The 16,043-nt window shown below is 37.8% G+C and overlaps 1 protein-coding gene across 1 annotated transcript in view; it reads left to right on the forward strand.

The window, feature by feature from the left end:
* Window positions 1-16,043, forward strand: part of LOC118275515 (uncharacterized) — a 197,660-nt gene that overhangs the window by 108,616 nt on the left and 73,001 nt on the right. Inside the window, exon 2 of the mRNA XM_035593505.2 lies at window positions 7,489-7,849. Within this exon, the coding sequence (XP_035449398.2) occupies window positions 7,489-7,849 (361 nt within the window). The remainder of the gene's footprint in view (window positions 1-7,488; window positions 7,850-16,043) is intronic.

The following is a 16,043-nucleotide window of genomic DNA, read 5'->3' on the forward strand; positions in this document are numbered from 1 at the left end:
CTTTAAGTGACATAAACGGAAGGCACATTCATTTGCTGAAATTTCTCTGTGTGTTAGAATAGCATTTTGTATAGCGAAAATCAATCGACCTGAATTGCTTTCACCACGAGCCCTTACATTTTGTATAGCCTGTCTAATTGATCTTGAAACTTCTGCAGGTTCAGCCTTAGAAATATACTTAGAAATGTAGTAGGCTACTCCTAAAGCTGAACCGCATGGTTGAAGATCAATATTGGCACCCCATAGTTTTAGCAAACGAGAATTATAGCAATTAGTCATAGTTTCTGATTCGTTTCTTTTCAAAATATAAAATCTCCCGCCATTTCTGGTTGCTTGGTCGTCATCTAGGACTTCAGTTTTATCTGATATCGGTCTAGGAAAGCCGAATCTGCAAATATTTTGGTTATTTTTGTAGCAACTTTGTGTATGTCTATGTGATTGTAATTGGACAACTAAATCGTGCAGTTCAGGATCGTCGTCTGAATCTGGTATCTCGCAGGATACTACCTGCTCCAGTAACCGCTTTCCTTCTGTAGTATCAAAAGGTGGCATATCAGCGCACCATATTACCATATGAATATGAGGACTTCCTCTTAGCTGAAATTCTACCCGCCACCAAAAATCAATGACTTTTTTCCCTAAAATTGGATTATTTCCTTTTTGTAACCTTGCAAACAATGCATTAAAACGCATCATAAAATGTCTAGACAAAGTTACTGGATACGCTTCTACAAGGCGCCGTTTTTCTGAAAAGGTTAGGTCTTCAATGGGATAATTGGTGCGTCCATCAGCAACTAAAAGAGCATTTAACATATCGGGCCAGTTTAAATCATTGCACGATAATGTTAAGTACCAGTGAGGGGGCCTAAATTTTTCACCATTGCGAGAAGATCTGTGTATGATTTGTGCCAATAAGCAGACGTACCGCGAATATTACGCATTACCAGATGAACATTTTGTATGACATCTGTTGGCTCTGCTCCGTCCTGACGTAAGCGCGCACATACTGATACATTTTGTTGCGCTTTGCACAACTCAACAACAGACAGAGCATAAAATAAGTACTCATTATTTTGGAATCTTTTGTCGCTGCTCATAACACGCGTTTGATAGTAATCAAGTGGTGTTATAGGAAATGGTCTTTCTTCTCGAAGTCCATTATGACCATTTGGGAACAACTTTACCCATGCAAGTTCTTCTGCTCTCTGTTCTCTGAAAATATTTATAGGTGGTGCAGTTTTCCGTTTCAACTCGTATAAAGGAATAGATCTTTCTTCCACGTTAATATTGGAAACAACATCTGTCAAGTCTGGTATATTAATGTCAATAGGTATAAGAGCTGTAGTAACGAAATTATTTCCTTCATCCATATTATTACTGATATCCTGTTCTCTGCAATTGACATTTTCTATATTGTCTTGCTCATTTTGCAATGATATTTCTGAGTGTACTGGTTGTTCATTTAAACATGCATTTACAGCTGAAATACTAAACTGCATATCTCGATGTCCCTTTACTTGAAGTACTACTACAAGATGTTGACATAACGTACTTTGATCTGGAAATTTCATTAACATCGCAGCGCCTCTGCTACGTGCAACATGCCCTTTGGGCCCTCTTTGATGCGAATCAAATAAATAATACGCATCATCCAATTTCATTATTGCTACAGCAATATTTGTTTGAGATGTTATAATTCCTTTTTCGTGACATGTAAAAAAGAATTCAACCCCTGATGATAAAGTAGAAAAGTACCCTTCGAGTACATTAGATGGTGCACTGGAATTTACCACTCCAATAACAATATCAGCTTGAATATAAAGAGTAAATTCTGTACGAGCTATTGAAAGTGATGGTAAAAGTTCCTCTGTGTTTAAAAATGGAGGCTTTACTGCTAGTCGTGACATACACTGATTAAAGTAGGTATTTCCGGCCAATAAAACGCGATCCACATCTGAAGAAGCCCACGTTTCCAACGGTTGTATACAGGAATAGGCGATTGAAGTTGCAGCATTTGCCGTACATTGACGATTACGTGAACTTTCTTCAAATTGTTCGCTGCCTTGATGGAAAGACCCATGCAAGATGTATTTTTCATTTCCCAGTGGTTTTAAATGAATTTGTGGCTCGATTCTTACATGGGCTTCATTTTGTAAACTAACTATAACCTCCATGATACTTGACTGCAGTTGTTCATTTGTTATATTTGAATTAATCTGAACATTAGCATATAAATGATTATTACGCATAAGCCAATGTAAAGCCCGCTTAATTTTCTCAATATCTACTGAAAATCTTCTACTGTTGGTTACATTTTCAAGATGTTCTGTTACAATGCTCATTCCTGCACTTGCAGCATTTATCGGAAGCTGCTCTATTACTTCCTCTACTTGCTGAGCAAAGAGGATTGCCTGTCCTTTAAAACCTTGTTGCCCGTAACGGCCGCTTAAGCGGACAATTTTTATGAAAGGCTTTATCCGAGATATGAGTCGCAACTCCATCTCAGAGAGACAGTCCAGTTCTGGCCGCACAGGGGAAACAGTCATATTATTCCAAAAAGAATTCGATGGGCACTGATTTTTTAACAATTTGGTAGCACATCTATTGCAACAAACAATTCTGTCAAGAGCGTCTGGGGGTAAGACAGTTATTGAAGAAGAAACCACGCTTCGTGATTGTTTTTTATACAGAAGTTTTTTACACGAATAACACTCCACGTCTGCTACCTGAAAAATTACATCATCGAATGTTGCATCATCATTTGCAAATAACTGTCGTCGGACACGGGAATTTGTTCTCAAATTGGATATTCTCCGATCTCTTGTGAGAGGTGATTCATTACCACGAGACAGCGTTGCATGTTCTCGTATTTGTTCGAGACGCATAGATCGAGACAACGGAGACTCCATTTCTCGAACATGTTGAGCATGCTCACGCATGTTTTCGAGTCGGGCAGCGTGAGACAAAGGCGACTCCATTTCTCGAACATGTTGAGCATGCTCACGCATGTTTTCGAGTCGGGCAGCGTGAGACAAAGGTGACTCCATTTCTCGAACATGTTGAGCATGCTCACGCATGTTTTCGAGTCGGGCAGCGTGAGACAAAGGCGACTCCATTTCTCGAACATGTTGAGCATGCTCACGCATGTTTTCGAGTCGGGCAGCGTGAGACAAAGGCGACTCCATTTCTCGAACATGTTGAGCATGCTCACGCATGTTTTCGAGTCGGGCAGCGTGAGACAAAGGCGACTCCATTTCTCGAACATGTTGAGCATGCTCACGCATGTTTTCGAGTCGAACAGATTGCGACAACGGAGACTCCATTTCCCGAACATTTTTAGCATGCTGCACACAACTGCAAAGAATGCGTGTGCATTCTTTGCAGTCGCTGTGTTCGGGTGGATGGTGATTCGTTGTCACGTCTATACTCAGAGCGTGCATTTATATTTTTTATAAGATCTTCACGACATTCTTGAGAAAGCTGACTGTAATACTTAGATCTTCTCTCTCTTTGTTTTTTTTAACGTTTCTCGCGTTTATTAGGTGTTTCCTTTTTCATCGTGGCAATTTTTTTGGTTCTATTATTTTTGGTTTTCCGGGATAGAGCCATTTTTAATTGACCAATAATCGAACGACTAAAATAATTTGCCTATGCTATATGGCTGCTCCCCTGCGTTACCGGGTAGGCTACCGTGCCAAATAAGGTGAATATAAAAAAGTCCGCACAATGATATAACTCAACAACAACATAAGCCCGAAGGCATTGATTCTACATATTATGGGAGTTTTAGCCAGTTAAACTGTTACCGCCTTCACCGCGTGGAGGTACTCCCAGCTTATGTTGTGTTCTGATTAAAAATATCAAGTTGAAATCCATCGAGTCGTTCAGGCTAGAGAGTGAGCAAAATTCGAATTTGGCGCCAAAAATCCGCCATTTTGTTTTTTTATCATTTTGATATATCCAGTGTCATTCTCACAGTAAATACGAATCAAACGACCCCTATCAAGTTGAAATCCATCGAGTCGTTCAGGCTAGAGAGTGAGCAAAATTCGAATTTGGCGCCAAAAATCCGCCATTTTGTTTTTTTTATTATTTTGATATATCCAGTGTCACTCTCACAGTAAATACGAATCTAACGACACCTCTCAAGCCAAAATCCATCAAGCCGTTCAGGCTAGAGAGTGAGCAATATTCGAATTTGGCGCCAAAAATCCGCCATTTTGTTTTTTTTATTATTTTGATATATCCAGTGTCACTCTCACAGTAAATACGAATCTAACGACACCTCTCAAGCCAAAATCCATCAAGCCGTTTAGGCTGCAGAGCGTGCCAAACAATTATACATACATACATACATACATACATACATACATACATACATACATACATACTCTCGAAAAACATAACCCTCCTTCTGGCGCAGTAGGGTAAAAAGTCTCAATTCGTAACTATGCCAAACTATACACATATATGATAACATGAACTAAAATTGGTACATCGTACCATGCTGTTGTCACCAATCCCCTCCGGGAAACACAGAGAACAGCAAATATGTTATCTCAGTCAGATATCTTATGCACAACGTACTGAATTCCTGTTCACTGGAATTGTTTGAAGAAGATAAAAATCTGGTACCGTACATAAACAAGATACGAAATATACAAGGGATTTCAATCTAGAGAACAAATAAAATGAAACAACCGAAGGAGCATAACGAACCAAATATCATCTGCAGAGAAATGATCAAGATTCGTGCGGCGTCTGAACAGGACTGGTTGCAGGAATTGGAATCAAATTCTCAAGCTGTCACACGTTGTAGTAGAAAATATTTGATGCTCTTCCCGTCGAATGCGGCTATGTATCACGGACGTGACTGCTCACAGCCGATTTGTTTTATGTTCCTCCACTAATACTTGTGGACTGGGAATTTGTGGAGTATTTGTAAATTTAGTTTAGAATTTTATTTTGACGATAGTTTGCTAAAGACGTGAACTTACGTTGTGCTTGTTCCCTGACACATCTAATTTTGTCTGTGATATAACATGACTGCGTTCTATAAAACTTTGTTTAAAGATATTATCAAAAAAAATGTGTAATCGCCGTGCTTAGTCATTTCGTGGATCCTAAACTCAGTCCTTAGCAATTGAATTCGGAACAAAATCGTTATTAATAGTAAAAGTAATCGTTAACTGTCTCTGAGTTCGCCAGTAAATATTTGTAAAATAAAGTAGATAAGTATAACCTAAATGCCTAAAAAGTTATCCAAATACATAAAGCCTATATCTTAGAGCCTGAGTCTTAACGCAATATTTTCCAAGAAATAATAAAGTTTGCGAGTAAAGAAAAACTCTCGTGAAACTTGTAACGTTTTTAGACATTCTAATATCGGTCCACGGACCTCTCAACGCCGTCACGTTGCCAAATTAATTTCATACAAAAAACTTCCCTTTGTAATCTTGTGCGCGTGGGAGCCAAAGTTGGAACTAATAAAATGTAGAAATCAAAGTATAATATAATGTCGGAATGTTCGTATTGTATGTAGAAGTATATGTATTTTTTTTAAATCGTTGCCCCACATTTGGATTTTCTCCTGTGTCGTGGGTGCGTTTACAAACATACAAGTTCACATGCACCCAGACCCGAAACAACAATTTGTGGATCACACAAAGAGTTGCTCCGTGTGGGAATCGAACCCGCTACCCGTTGCGTGGCAGCCAGTTGCCCAGCCACCGCACCAATCGTGCAGTCAGAATTGTATAGAGTTTCATAAATCTTTTTTACAATTATAATAATATCTAATATGAATTGGAATCTATGACGACATTTTGAGTTTGATCTACGAGCAACAAATAGTAAAATATGGAGTCGTCTTATTTAATACTAGCTGAAGCCCGCGGCTTCGCTCGCATGGATTACGGATTTTGTGACCAATAAAATAACCTAAGTTACTCCTTAGTAGATCAGCTAGTCAAAATTGGTCCGTCATAACAAATAGACAGATAGATCGACAAAATATGTAAAACATATATTTTGGTGTACGAGTATGTATCGTATGTATATTCATTGCATAACGGACAATCCAATTTTATTTATTAGTCTAACATTTAGTCTTTAGTCTAGACCAATAAATAAAATTGTGTAATTAATTTATTAATTATTATGTTATCGACTTATTCATGTAACTGTTTAACACATTCCGCGACACATGATAATAATTTCTCTAAATCGATAACATAGCAATTAATATTGACGGAAGTTATAATAAATTATAGTGTAGACTAGATATTGAATGATAAAATAATGTCAAGGATTTTATCTTTGGCACTAGGTTTCTGCTCAACAACAATTGGACTATTTACGTAACTAAAGACATCAGACATTTAATAGATTCCGAAGGTCCGTAGGAGGTTTACCGGGACTCCGGCTCGAAAAGCAGGAGTAGGAACGGGGTGGTTTTTAGTCAGTAAGAGTCTGACACTCCCTCTCGCCTCGCCCAAGGCGGGAGAAGGGGAGAAGTTCAACTTCAACTTCACGCCTTTTATCCTCGAGAGGGTAGGCAGAGGTGCACATTACGGCACATAATGCCGCTATACAATGTACACCCTCTTTTCACCATTTCTGTTTTAAGTCCCATGTAATAGGGGGTGAGCCTATTGCCATATACTGGGCACAATTCCAGACTCCGTGCTACTACTGAGAAATTTTCGAAAAAGCTCAGTAATAATTTGCCCGCCCCGGGAATCGAACCCGAGACCTCTTGTTTGGCAGTCGCAGGGGAGAAATCATTGATTTTTCCCCCTCAAAAAAGGCATTTAACAGATGGAAAGGATTCTTTTAAAACAAATGAAATGCACATCTATCTTGGGATAGACAGTTAAAGTAACGGTTCCTTGTGTCATGTTGATAAATGACTTCATTTTACTCTAGCCCCTTGCCATTTTTTCTACCGATGATGGGTTTTTTATTGAGACCTTTCAGTAGCACGCCATTTCAAATATCTATATAGATACATTTGGAGTAATGTCAAGGATATTAGATTTCAATAATATTAATATGTAGTGGTCGTATATGGATATATATGTGTATCTGATCTGATGATAACTACTGTTCGTATATTGATTGATATGTTATTTAATTTTATGTGACATAATGATATTTTAACGTTGTTGGGTGTGTTACAACTTGATTCACCTTTAATGGCTTGGTATTTTATACAAAAAAGTATTGCTGTTCTAGAACATTTCGATATACAAAACAGCTTTTTGTCTCTAAAAAGACGTTGGGATTAGGATTTTATCGTGTGTTGTGGGGGCGTTAATAAACATGCAATTTTACATACACATGACACTCAGACACGAAGCAACGATTTGTGGATCGCACAAAAAGTAGCTTTGAGCGAGAATCGTGTCCTGTATCTGTTACACGATAGCGAGTTGCCCAGCCAACTGTGTAGTCAAATCTAATACTATTTCCTTTCTCTTGTTCCAGGCTCATGCTGCGATGTCTTCAGACTATAATTCTCGTCACTATCGCAGCAGAGTACGTACTCGCCCACGAGATCGACAAGGAGCACCAGGGACCACAGCTCTGTGGGGGCCACTTGAAGGGTCCCGTGGGCACGATCACCACCCCAAACTTCCCCAACCCCTTTCCCGTCCCGATAAAGTGCAAATGGATAATAAAGCATGGCATAGAGAACGGCACCATCTCGGTATACTTCACGCAGCAGTACACCACCACTGGGCTCACCTTCACCGAGTACTTGTACTACGATGAGTCGTATGCCGTCGGGAAGAGGAGAGCACTCACCCTTACTGATGATAACATCACCAAGGTCAAATGGCTTCAGGTATGTCGGTTATTTTTGTTAGATGATATCATTTTTGAAAGGTAACTGTTAGCCGTTTGGTCACTCTCGCCTGATGATGAGCAATGATGCTGCCTACCGATGGTGCAGGCTTGCCCATAAGCAACCTATTCACTTCAGGAAACACATCAACCTATAACTCAACTAGTAGGCAACCGTATCTTATCACAGCGAAAATAAATAAATACTGATCTGAAAGAAAACTAATCAATCACAGTAATAAATAAGGTAGTTTATCAATTTAAAAACTGCTCAAAACTTATTAAACACCGCATTGATATTTGTTAGAAATCCAAACTAGAGTAGTAATAAATCTCGAAGTAATCACAAAAACTAACTATTTGGTCAAAATGAGTAGGCGTAACATAATGCGACATTACATCAAAATGTTACCGTGCTAGAAAAACATCTCTTTAATTAACTAGAAAGCTCCCGAAAGATTTATAGCCCGCATCAATTCTTGGACGGAGTTATTCTGTCATCTCTCTTAACTTTGGGAGCCATTTTAAATTCCGCAGACCATTTTGCAGCCAATATAACTCAGCGTAATATTACGGGAATGCACCATTTATATCTTTAAAATTTCATACGAAGAAAAGGTGCTGTTCTCTGGAAAGTAATGCATGTAGATTTTTGTTATGATGCGGAAATTTTGTGGGATGAGTTTCCTGTTTACCTTATCTATAAATCAAACGTGGCTAACTTGGTTTATATGTAAGTTACAATTTCTATACCATGAATGGCTTGCCTAATATCGATACATCGTATTATTTTTTTGAGAGGGTAAAATTATACAATGACTACTTCCGCCTTGGGTGAGGCGGACTTACAGACAAAAGAACACCCCGTTCCTTCTCCTGCTATGAGTCCGAGCCCCGTTAACCTCTTATGTTGTCCGCAGCTCCGGATACATTGCATACTAGAGCTGCATATCTCCCTCGCACAACTTCCTAGTTTAGTATCAGTGTAAACAGTCACATAGTTTCACAACTTATTTATAACATCTTCATAGCACAGCTACATAGCCCATCTCTGGTGGAAAAGCACCCAAAGGCGTTACGTTATGGAAATCCATGCTTAAACCAAGTGTTCATTACTAAGAAGAATACGGAGTAAGGAATTTAAAACCTAGTTCAGGTAAGGAAAAAAGAAAGATTGTTGGTTGACGATCCAGCCTTAAATGCTATGCTCCTGTGGAGAAGGTTAATACCCCTCCAGCATTACTGTAATTATTCAACGTAACGAGGTTGTCGTCGACTGTACCGCGGCTCGAATGGGGAAGTAATGTCGTTGACTTTTAAGCGCAGAGAGCGAACATGAGCCTTGGTAGGGGGTAATGTATTTATGCTGATTTTTACCTTATTAATTTGCGAGTGAAGGGTGATTATTGCTTGTTGTTTTTCAGTTAACGATAAGTGATGATATACATTTTTGAGGTATATGCATCAACAAATATCAAATGAGGTGTTGTAGGTATATTTTATTTTAGAATCACGATTGAACTTGACTGGTGGTCTGATTGACTCAATTAATGATTGTGTAATTGGTTCATATCAATAAATTACTTCGCTTCGCCGTTCCGACAGAAAGCGGGTTGGTGGCCAAACGCAGACTTATCAACGATAAAAGAATACTTATCATTATTATTTTTAAACGTCAATACATATTATAAATGGAATTGAAATACTGTTCCTATAATTTTGTTTATATATAACAACTGACAACTCCAAGCGCCATTTTAATGAAATTACTCAACTTTGAATAAAGATATTCGCGATAATTTCATTAAAATACTTAAAGAAAGTTTGAAAGTATTTTGAACGGGCGTCGAAATTTTTGATACGCTGATTAAATTATACTATCATCAACAGTTGATTCATGTTCCTACGTTTTCGTTACGTTGGTTATTATAATTTATAGAAAAAAAAATAGGAAATGTAGTATAATTTAAGGAGTATGTACATTTTTTTAAACGGTTATCTGTTATTTCTTTTTTAAAAAAACGTTGCCTCACACTTAGATTTTCTTCTGTGTCGTGGGGTGCGTTTACAAACATACAAGATTACAAACTCCATGATACCCAAACCCGAAATAACAATTTGTGGACTACACAAAGAGTTGCTCCGTGCGGGAATCGAACCCGCTACACGATACGCAGCAGCCGATTGTCCAGTCACAGCACCAATCGTGCAGTGACCAACACCAAATAAAACAGTATTTTTCTTAGATTAAATTTTTAGTAGTAAGGTTCAGAATTACTTTTAAATACATTGGATTCATAGACCTTTACTGACCAAGAACTTGGAACTCAAGATCAATGAGATAGTCAATTGTATCGATTGTATAATAATAAATATTGCCTTGTAGAGCAATTATAGTTATTGATATTCTACGTCACATGGTGCGACAAGAATCTGTTAAGAGTTATTGGTAGGTATTGTTTAATAAAAACTATATAATAGCCAAATAAAATATGTGCCCAGTATATGGCAATAGGCTCACCCCCTGTTACATGGGACCTATAACACAAATGGTGAGAAGAGGCGTAGGTATATTGTCTAGCGGCATTGCGTTCCGTAATGTGTACCTCTGCCTACCCCTTCGGGGACAAAAGGCGTGACGTTGTATTAAATATAATTAACTGTAAGTTAGAAGCAGGAGTAGGAACGGGGTGGTTTTTAATCAGTAAGAGTCTGACACTCCCTCTCGCCTCACCCAGAGAAGTCATTGGATAAAATTTCTACCTCAAAAAAGTAGGTACATTTTTTTCAAGGAAAAAATAAGTAGGTCGTAAATATATTATATATAGTTAGTTTCGTAGCAAATGTTCAGAAACAAAAGTTTTATTGTAATATTTATTGCTGTAACGTGAGGCGAACGATGTGGGCGTTACAAGTCGTTTTCTCCTGTGTGTCGGTTCAAGGGGACTTTTTTATTTCGTTCTAGTAAATTCCTGTTTTGTGCTAACCATTCTTGTATGTAGTTATTGTCTATAGATTTTAGCTCTGTTTTAATGAACGTCACATCAACTTGCCACTTAAGATGATATACAAACAATATTTCAGAATTTGAAACTAGACCCTAAGTATGTGAGACCATTGTTATTATAACATTTCACACAAATATTATAAATGTGAAAGTTAGTTTATTTGGATATTTGTCCGTCAATCACGCTGAAACTGCTGAACGGGTTTTGATGAAATTTGGTATGAGCTGATTTGGATAATAGTGCCTATGTTTTTATCCCACGGAATCGCGGGCGAAGCGACTGGTAGAAGCTAGGAAGAAAATAAATTAGAAGCACCGTTAAATATGGTTCGAACAGGCAGCAATGATTTATGATCCAATCGCGTTCACGAACAAGCTACGGGGTGATGAAATAACACCTCAATACTTGTAAACAAACTTCAATGGAAATTCTCTAGCAACATTGAAACAATATAGGGTAAAGGTATCGCTGACCGCCGACCGCTTGACTAATTGCCCCCACCCTGTATAAACTCCACCTATATACGTCACTTTGTTTGTAACGCCAGCACTTCAACCTACACCAATCCGCCAGTGTTGTTCATTGGATTTTCAACTTTAAGACAAAATGTTAAAGTAGAAAATGTAATAGGTGGTAAGGAGTAGGTTGATCTGCGAGTCTCTGAACAACTAAATGTGAGAGCACTGAGAAGTTTGCAACTTTATAAACTAGCTTACATACTGGCCACATACGGGAGTGAGATGTAGTTTTTTTTTATTTTTTTGTAATTAGAAGATTGTTTTTCTACACGTGGATTTCCTGTGTTTTTTAAACCGAATTCGCTTAAACTAATATTGTTGTTGTTGTATTAAGTGTGGGAGAACCATGCTTCGGCACTAATAGGCCGGCTCGACCGGAGTGATACCACGGCCTCACAGAAAACCGACGTGGAACAACGATTGCGTTGTGTGTCGTTATGTGCGCGAGGTTACCGGGGGTGCAATTATCTCGCCTACTCAAATCTTGCCAATTCCCCAACAACCCTTAAATTTCTAACCCCCAAAAGGCCGGCAACGCACTTCTAACGCCTCTGGTGTTTTGGGTGTCCATGACTGGCGGCGAGGATTATTTACCATCAGGTGATCCATCTGCTTGTTTACCGATTTATATCATAAACAAAATAATCAATTTTTTCACATCGAAATTAATAAAAGCAAATAATTATAAAAACGCCCAAAGTAACAGAGAAGGTTAAAATAAAAAAAAAAAACCAACACCGTCAGTTCAAGGTCACAGACTAAAGTCCTCGAATAATTAAATTAACGATTCCCTAATTAAAGCTTTCTTTAAGTAACACCTAATTAAGTGTTAATATGAGACGGGTTCGTTAAATTCTTGTTTCACAAATAGCAATTAGAAGTTTATTCGTAAGGCTTTTAATTAGGCATTGCTTAAGTTTTCATGTTACTTGTTTAATGCGAAGTAATTCTGAAATTCCAAGACATATTTTATTACTCTAAAAAGTACGTGAATTGTGGTACGATATTATTATAATTTCATATATTTATCGTATCGTATCGTCACGCTTTTTATCCCAGAAGTGGTAGGCAGAGGTGCACATTACGGCACTTAATGCCACTGTACAATGTACACCCATTTTTCATCATTTGTGTTATAAGTCCCATGTAATAGGGGGTGAGCCTATTGCCATATACTGGAGACAATTCCCTACTCCGTGTTACTACTGAGAAGTTTTCGATAGGCCAAAAAAATCCAGCAACATTTTGTTAACCTCGGGAATGGAACCAGGGACCTCTTGCTAAGCTGTCGCCCAACCTAGCAGTCAACGATCAACGAAGTGGTTTCATATATTTATTTATTTAAAATCCTCTAAAATTACATTTTTAAATACTACTTACTTCAGAGACAGACGTGCCGTTTACAAAAGAACTGCCTTCTGTATCAAACCCTTGATTTATTCGCCTAACGCCAGCCTCCTAAGGTGGTTCTCTAGCCTGTTGGGTTAATGACCCTTTGGTAAAACAACGTACATAATACAGGAACTCATATTAAGAAAGAGTATATTGTTAGCTAAATATAAGGCTACATATTACATACATACAAATCTATACTAATATTATAAAGCTGATGAGTTTGTTTGTTTGATTGTTTGTTTGTTTGAACGCGCTAATCTCCGGAACTACAGGTCCGATTTGAATAATTCTTTTTGTGTTGGATAGTGCATTTATTGAGGAAGGCTATAGGCTAAAACATCACGCTATGACCAATAGGAGCCTAGCAGAGCGGGTGAAACCGCGCGGAAGTAGCTAGTATATTATACGTACATATGTACTAGTAGATATGACGGCCGCTCGCGTTTGCGGGCACTCACAACTTCCACACAACCTCGAAACAAGAAAGTTTCGATTGACGTTATTAAAACTGCGCGTGTTTGTAGTAGTGTAGTTGTGTATAACATAGTATTACGCCAATTTGTCTACAAAAAGGTAAGCAGAAGTTATTACTTCTGAAAGTTTTATTATAATACTTTTTCGACTAAACGACAAGCTTATAACTACATAGTGATATTAAAACATACATGTCGTGGAGATCTGTAGGTTTAAGACACCCGCTCCTCATGCATGAGGGGGTGAGGCTTCGAAATCTACTAACGGCAAGAACCAATGTAACATTTTCCGGGCTATATGTACTTTCTTAGATTATTTAGACACCACTGCCATACGGTACATAGGTTTCGAATCAGCATCCTCATACATGAAGAGTGGCCGTCTTAAACCTCCGATAACCACGACGATATAATCTTTATCATACCTACTTAATTTCAATTCTTTAACAACAAAATCTAAAGCCTCTTCACCTAAAACAAAAATGCTTAAACCTAAATAGAAATTAACCGGTGTCTGGCGACAATAGGGCGCAGTTATACTAGGGTTGGCACACAATTGGCTAGGTTTAGTCGCTTTTTGTTCTGTTGTTCCCGACTGCGGACATCGGCTTCAGTCCGCCTCCCACTTGATCTTACTGCCTTTGTTTATGCAGGTACGCGGTTCATATTTTATTTAACGCCGGCTTTTTCAGTACTCGGAAGTTTTAACCGAATTTCTAAAAGGAGATTACTTGGATTGTTATTGTTAACGTGACTAGAAGGGACGTGTTACCTTTTGATATTGGTTATGTGGGTCGTGAAAATATCTGGAGTTGCGGACTACCTAGCGGGTTTACCGGGGCTTCGGCTCGAAAAGCAGGAGTAGGAACGGAGTGGTTTGTAGACAGTGAAAGTCTGTCACTCCTTCTCGCCTCGCCCAAGGTGGGAGAAGTCATTGGATGATCTTCCTTTCACTCAAAAAAGTATGTAGTCACAATGTTTTGATAACTTCGATGTGTGACTACTGAGCATTTTAATGGTAGAAATCAAAATTATAAAGGTAGTTTAGTTGACTTTATGTGACTGATATTACAAGACAGGTTCCGGCTTGAAAATCAGGGGTGGTATTTAGATAATTGGTGAAAAAATGAGGTTAAATTGTAAACACTTTTTTATATTTCCCATTAACCCATTAATTTCATAATAATTTCTACTATTCTAAAAAAAACAAAAAACAATCCCTGACACGACCAAACACCTATTTTCCGAAGCGTTTCATTTCTTTTTCTTTCAAATAAAGGCACTAGAACAAACACAGGAATAGCTACAATCACTTACAAATTGAATTGACCTGAAACAAGAATTTCGTCCTATTTTTTGTTTGGAACGAGTACTTCTATAAATAGAAGATTTTTTGCGATGCTGTGTGTTTGTGACAGGGGTCGAGAGCCAAGACCTTTCTGTTGACTGGTGATACCGACCGTGAGTGAAGCAGGCAGTGGAAAATTGTTAAGTCAAATGTAAAATAGTTCAAATGGCTTTTCCGAATTACTATTTAAAGACGAAAGTCATTCGTTTTGTGTTAATCGATAGTGGATTTGTTGAGCAAATTAAATGGTGAATGCGTAAGGTGGACTATTTACAATTAATGATTCCTATCTCTCGTGAGACATACTAAATTAATTATTGTGTTATCGCTTATTCTGTATTTGTTTGACGAGGAACTCGATTAGTTTCAAGCTTGCTAGAGGCTTATTCATCGGCATTCCGCGACCCACGACGCGACAACTGTCGACGCTGCTACTCAGCAACATTACGACAGTTACTTTGAAACATAATAATCAAATTCCTCGTCAAACAATTACGTGAAAAATCCAATAACATAATAATTGATTCATATCTCAATATAGAAAATCGTTAAAAAAAAATACAAGTATGGGAATATTAGCCTCTTTATTAAAAATATTCCACTAATAAAATACTTTTGTTAAAATCTTCAAAGACAAAGGTTATCGCTCCAACTCTTAACTCACATCGATAAATGTAAATATGTTAAATATTCCCATGTTGTTGTGTAACACATTTTGTGACCCTTTTCGCTTAAACTTTCGGGGTAAGATTGCCCGGATAATCCGGGAGCAACCACTTTGACCGGGTACCCGCAGCTCTTTTTATTAAAGGGAAAATTTTTAGTTTAACTAAAGTAGTTTCCCGGAAACGGTTCAATGTGGTTATATGAAAGTAGGTTAGCGATGTTTAAATATTTTTTGTTGCTTTTTAATTTTTGTTTTGATGTTCAACTTGGTCTTGAATGTAATAATCTAAGCGTTTTGAGAAATAAACCGACTAAAATACCTAATAATAACTTAATTCAAAGTAAGAAGCGTCACATATTATAATAGGCTAATTTCCTACTTGTCAAATTCAATACTTTATTCGAAACGACAAAACGATATTTTCTATGAATTTTGTATTTTTAGATCAAACAGCAGACGTATTCCTAGAAAATTAGATTATCAAATCTATGAATGAACGTGTGACCAAGGCTCGGAACCGGTTTAAAAATTACCGGTTAATACCGGTTTATATCGGTTTTCCTCCGAACTTTTCTTAAGAACGTGAACATTTAAAGAACTTTATTTAACCTAAATTAACCGGTTTATTCGACGAGGGGCATGTCGGTACACGCGTTGAAATATTATTATTGAATATAATCTGAACAGCGCGCGGCGTTTCTTTGATGTGCGTCGTATTAATCGGTTTTTAATTGCTCTAAACCGTTTAATCCGAAAAAACCTTTATAAAAATACTGTTCCAAATAC

Source organism: Spodoptera frugiperda, chromosome 8, assembly GCF_023101765.2.
Source record: "Spodoptera frugiperda isolate SF20-4 chromosome 8, AGI-APGP_CSIRO_Sfru_2.0, whole genome shotgun sequence".
NCBI lineage: Eukaryota > Metazoa > Arthropoda > Insecta > Lepidoptera > Noctuidae > Spodoptera > Spodoptera frugiperda.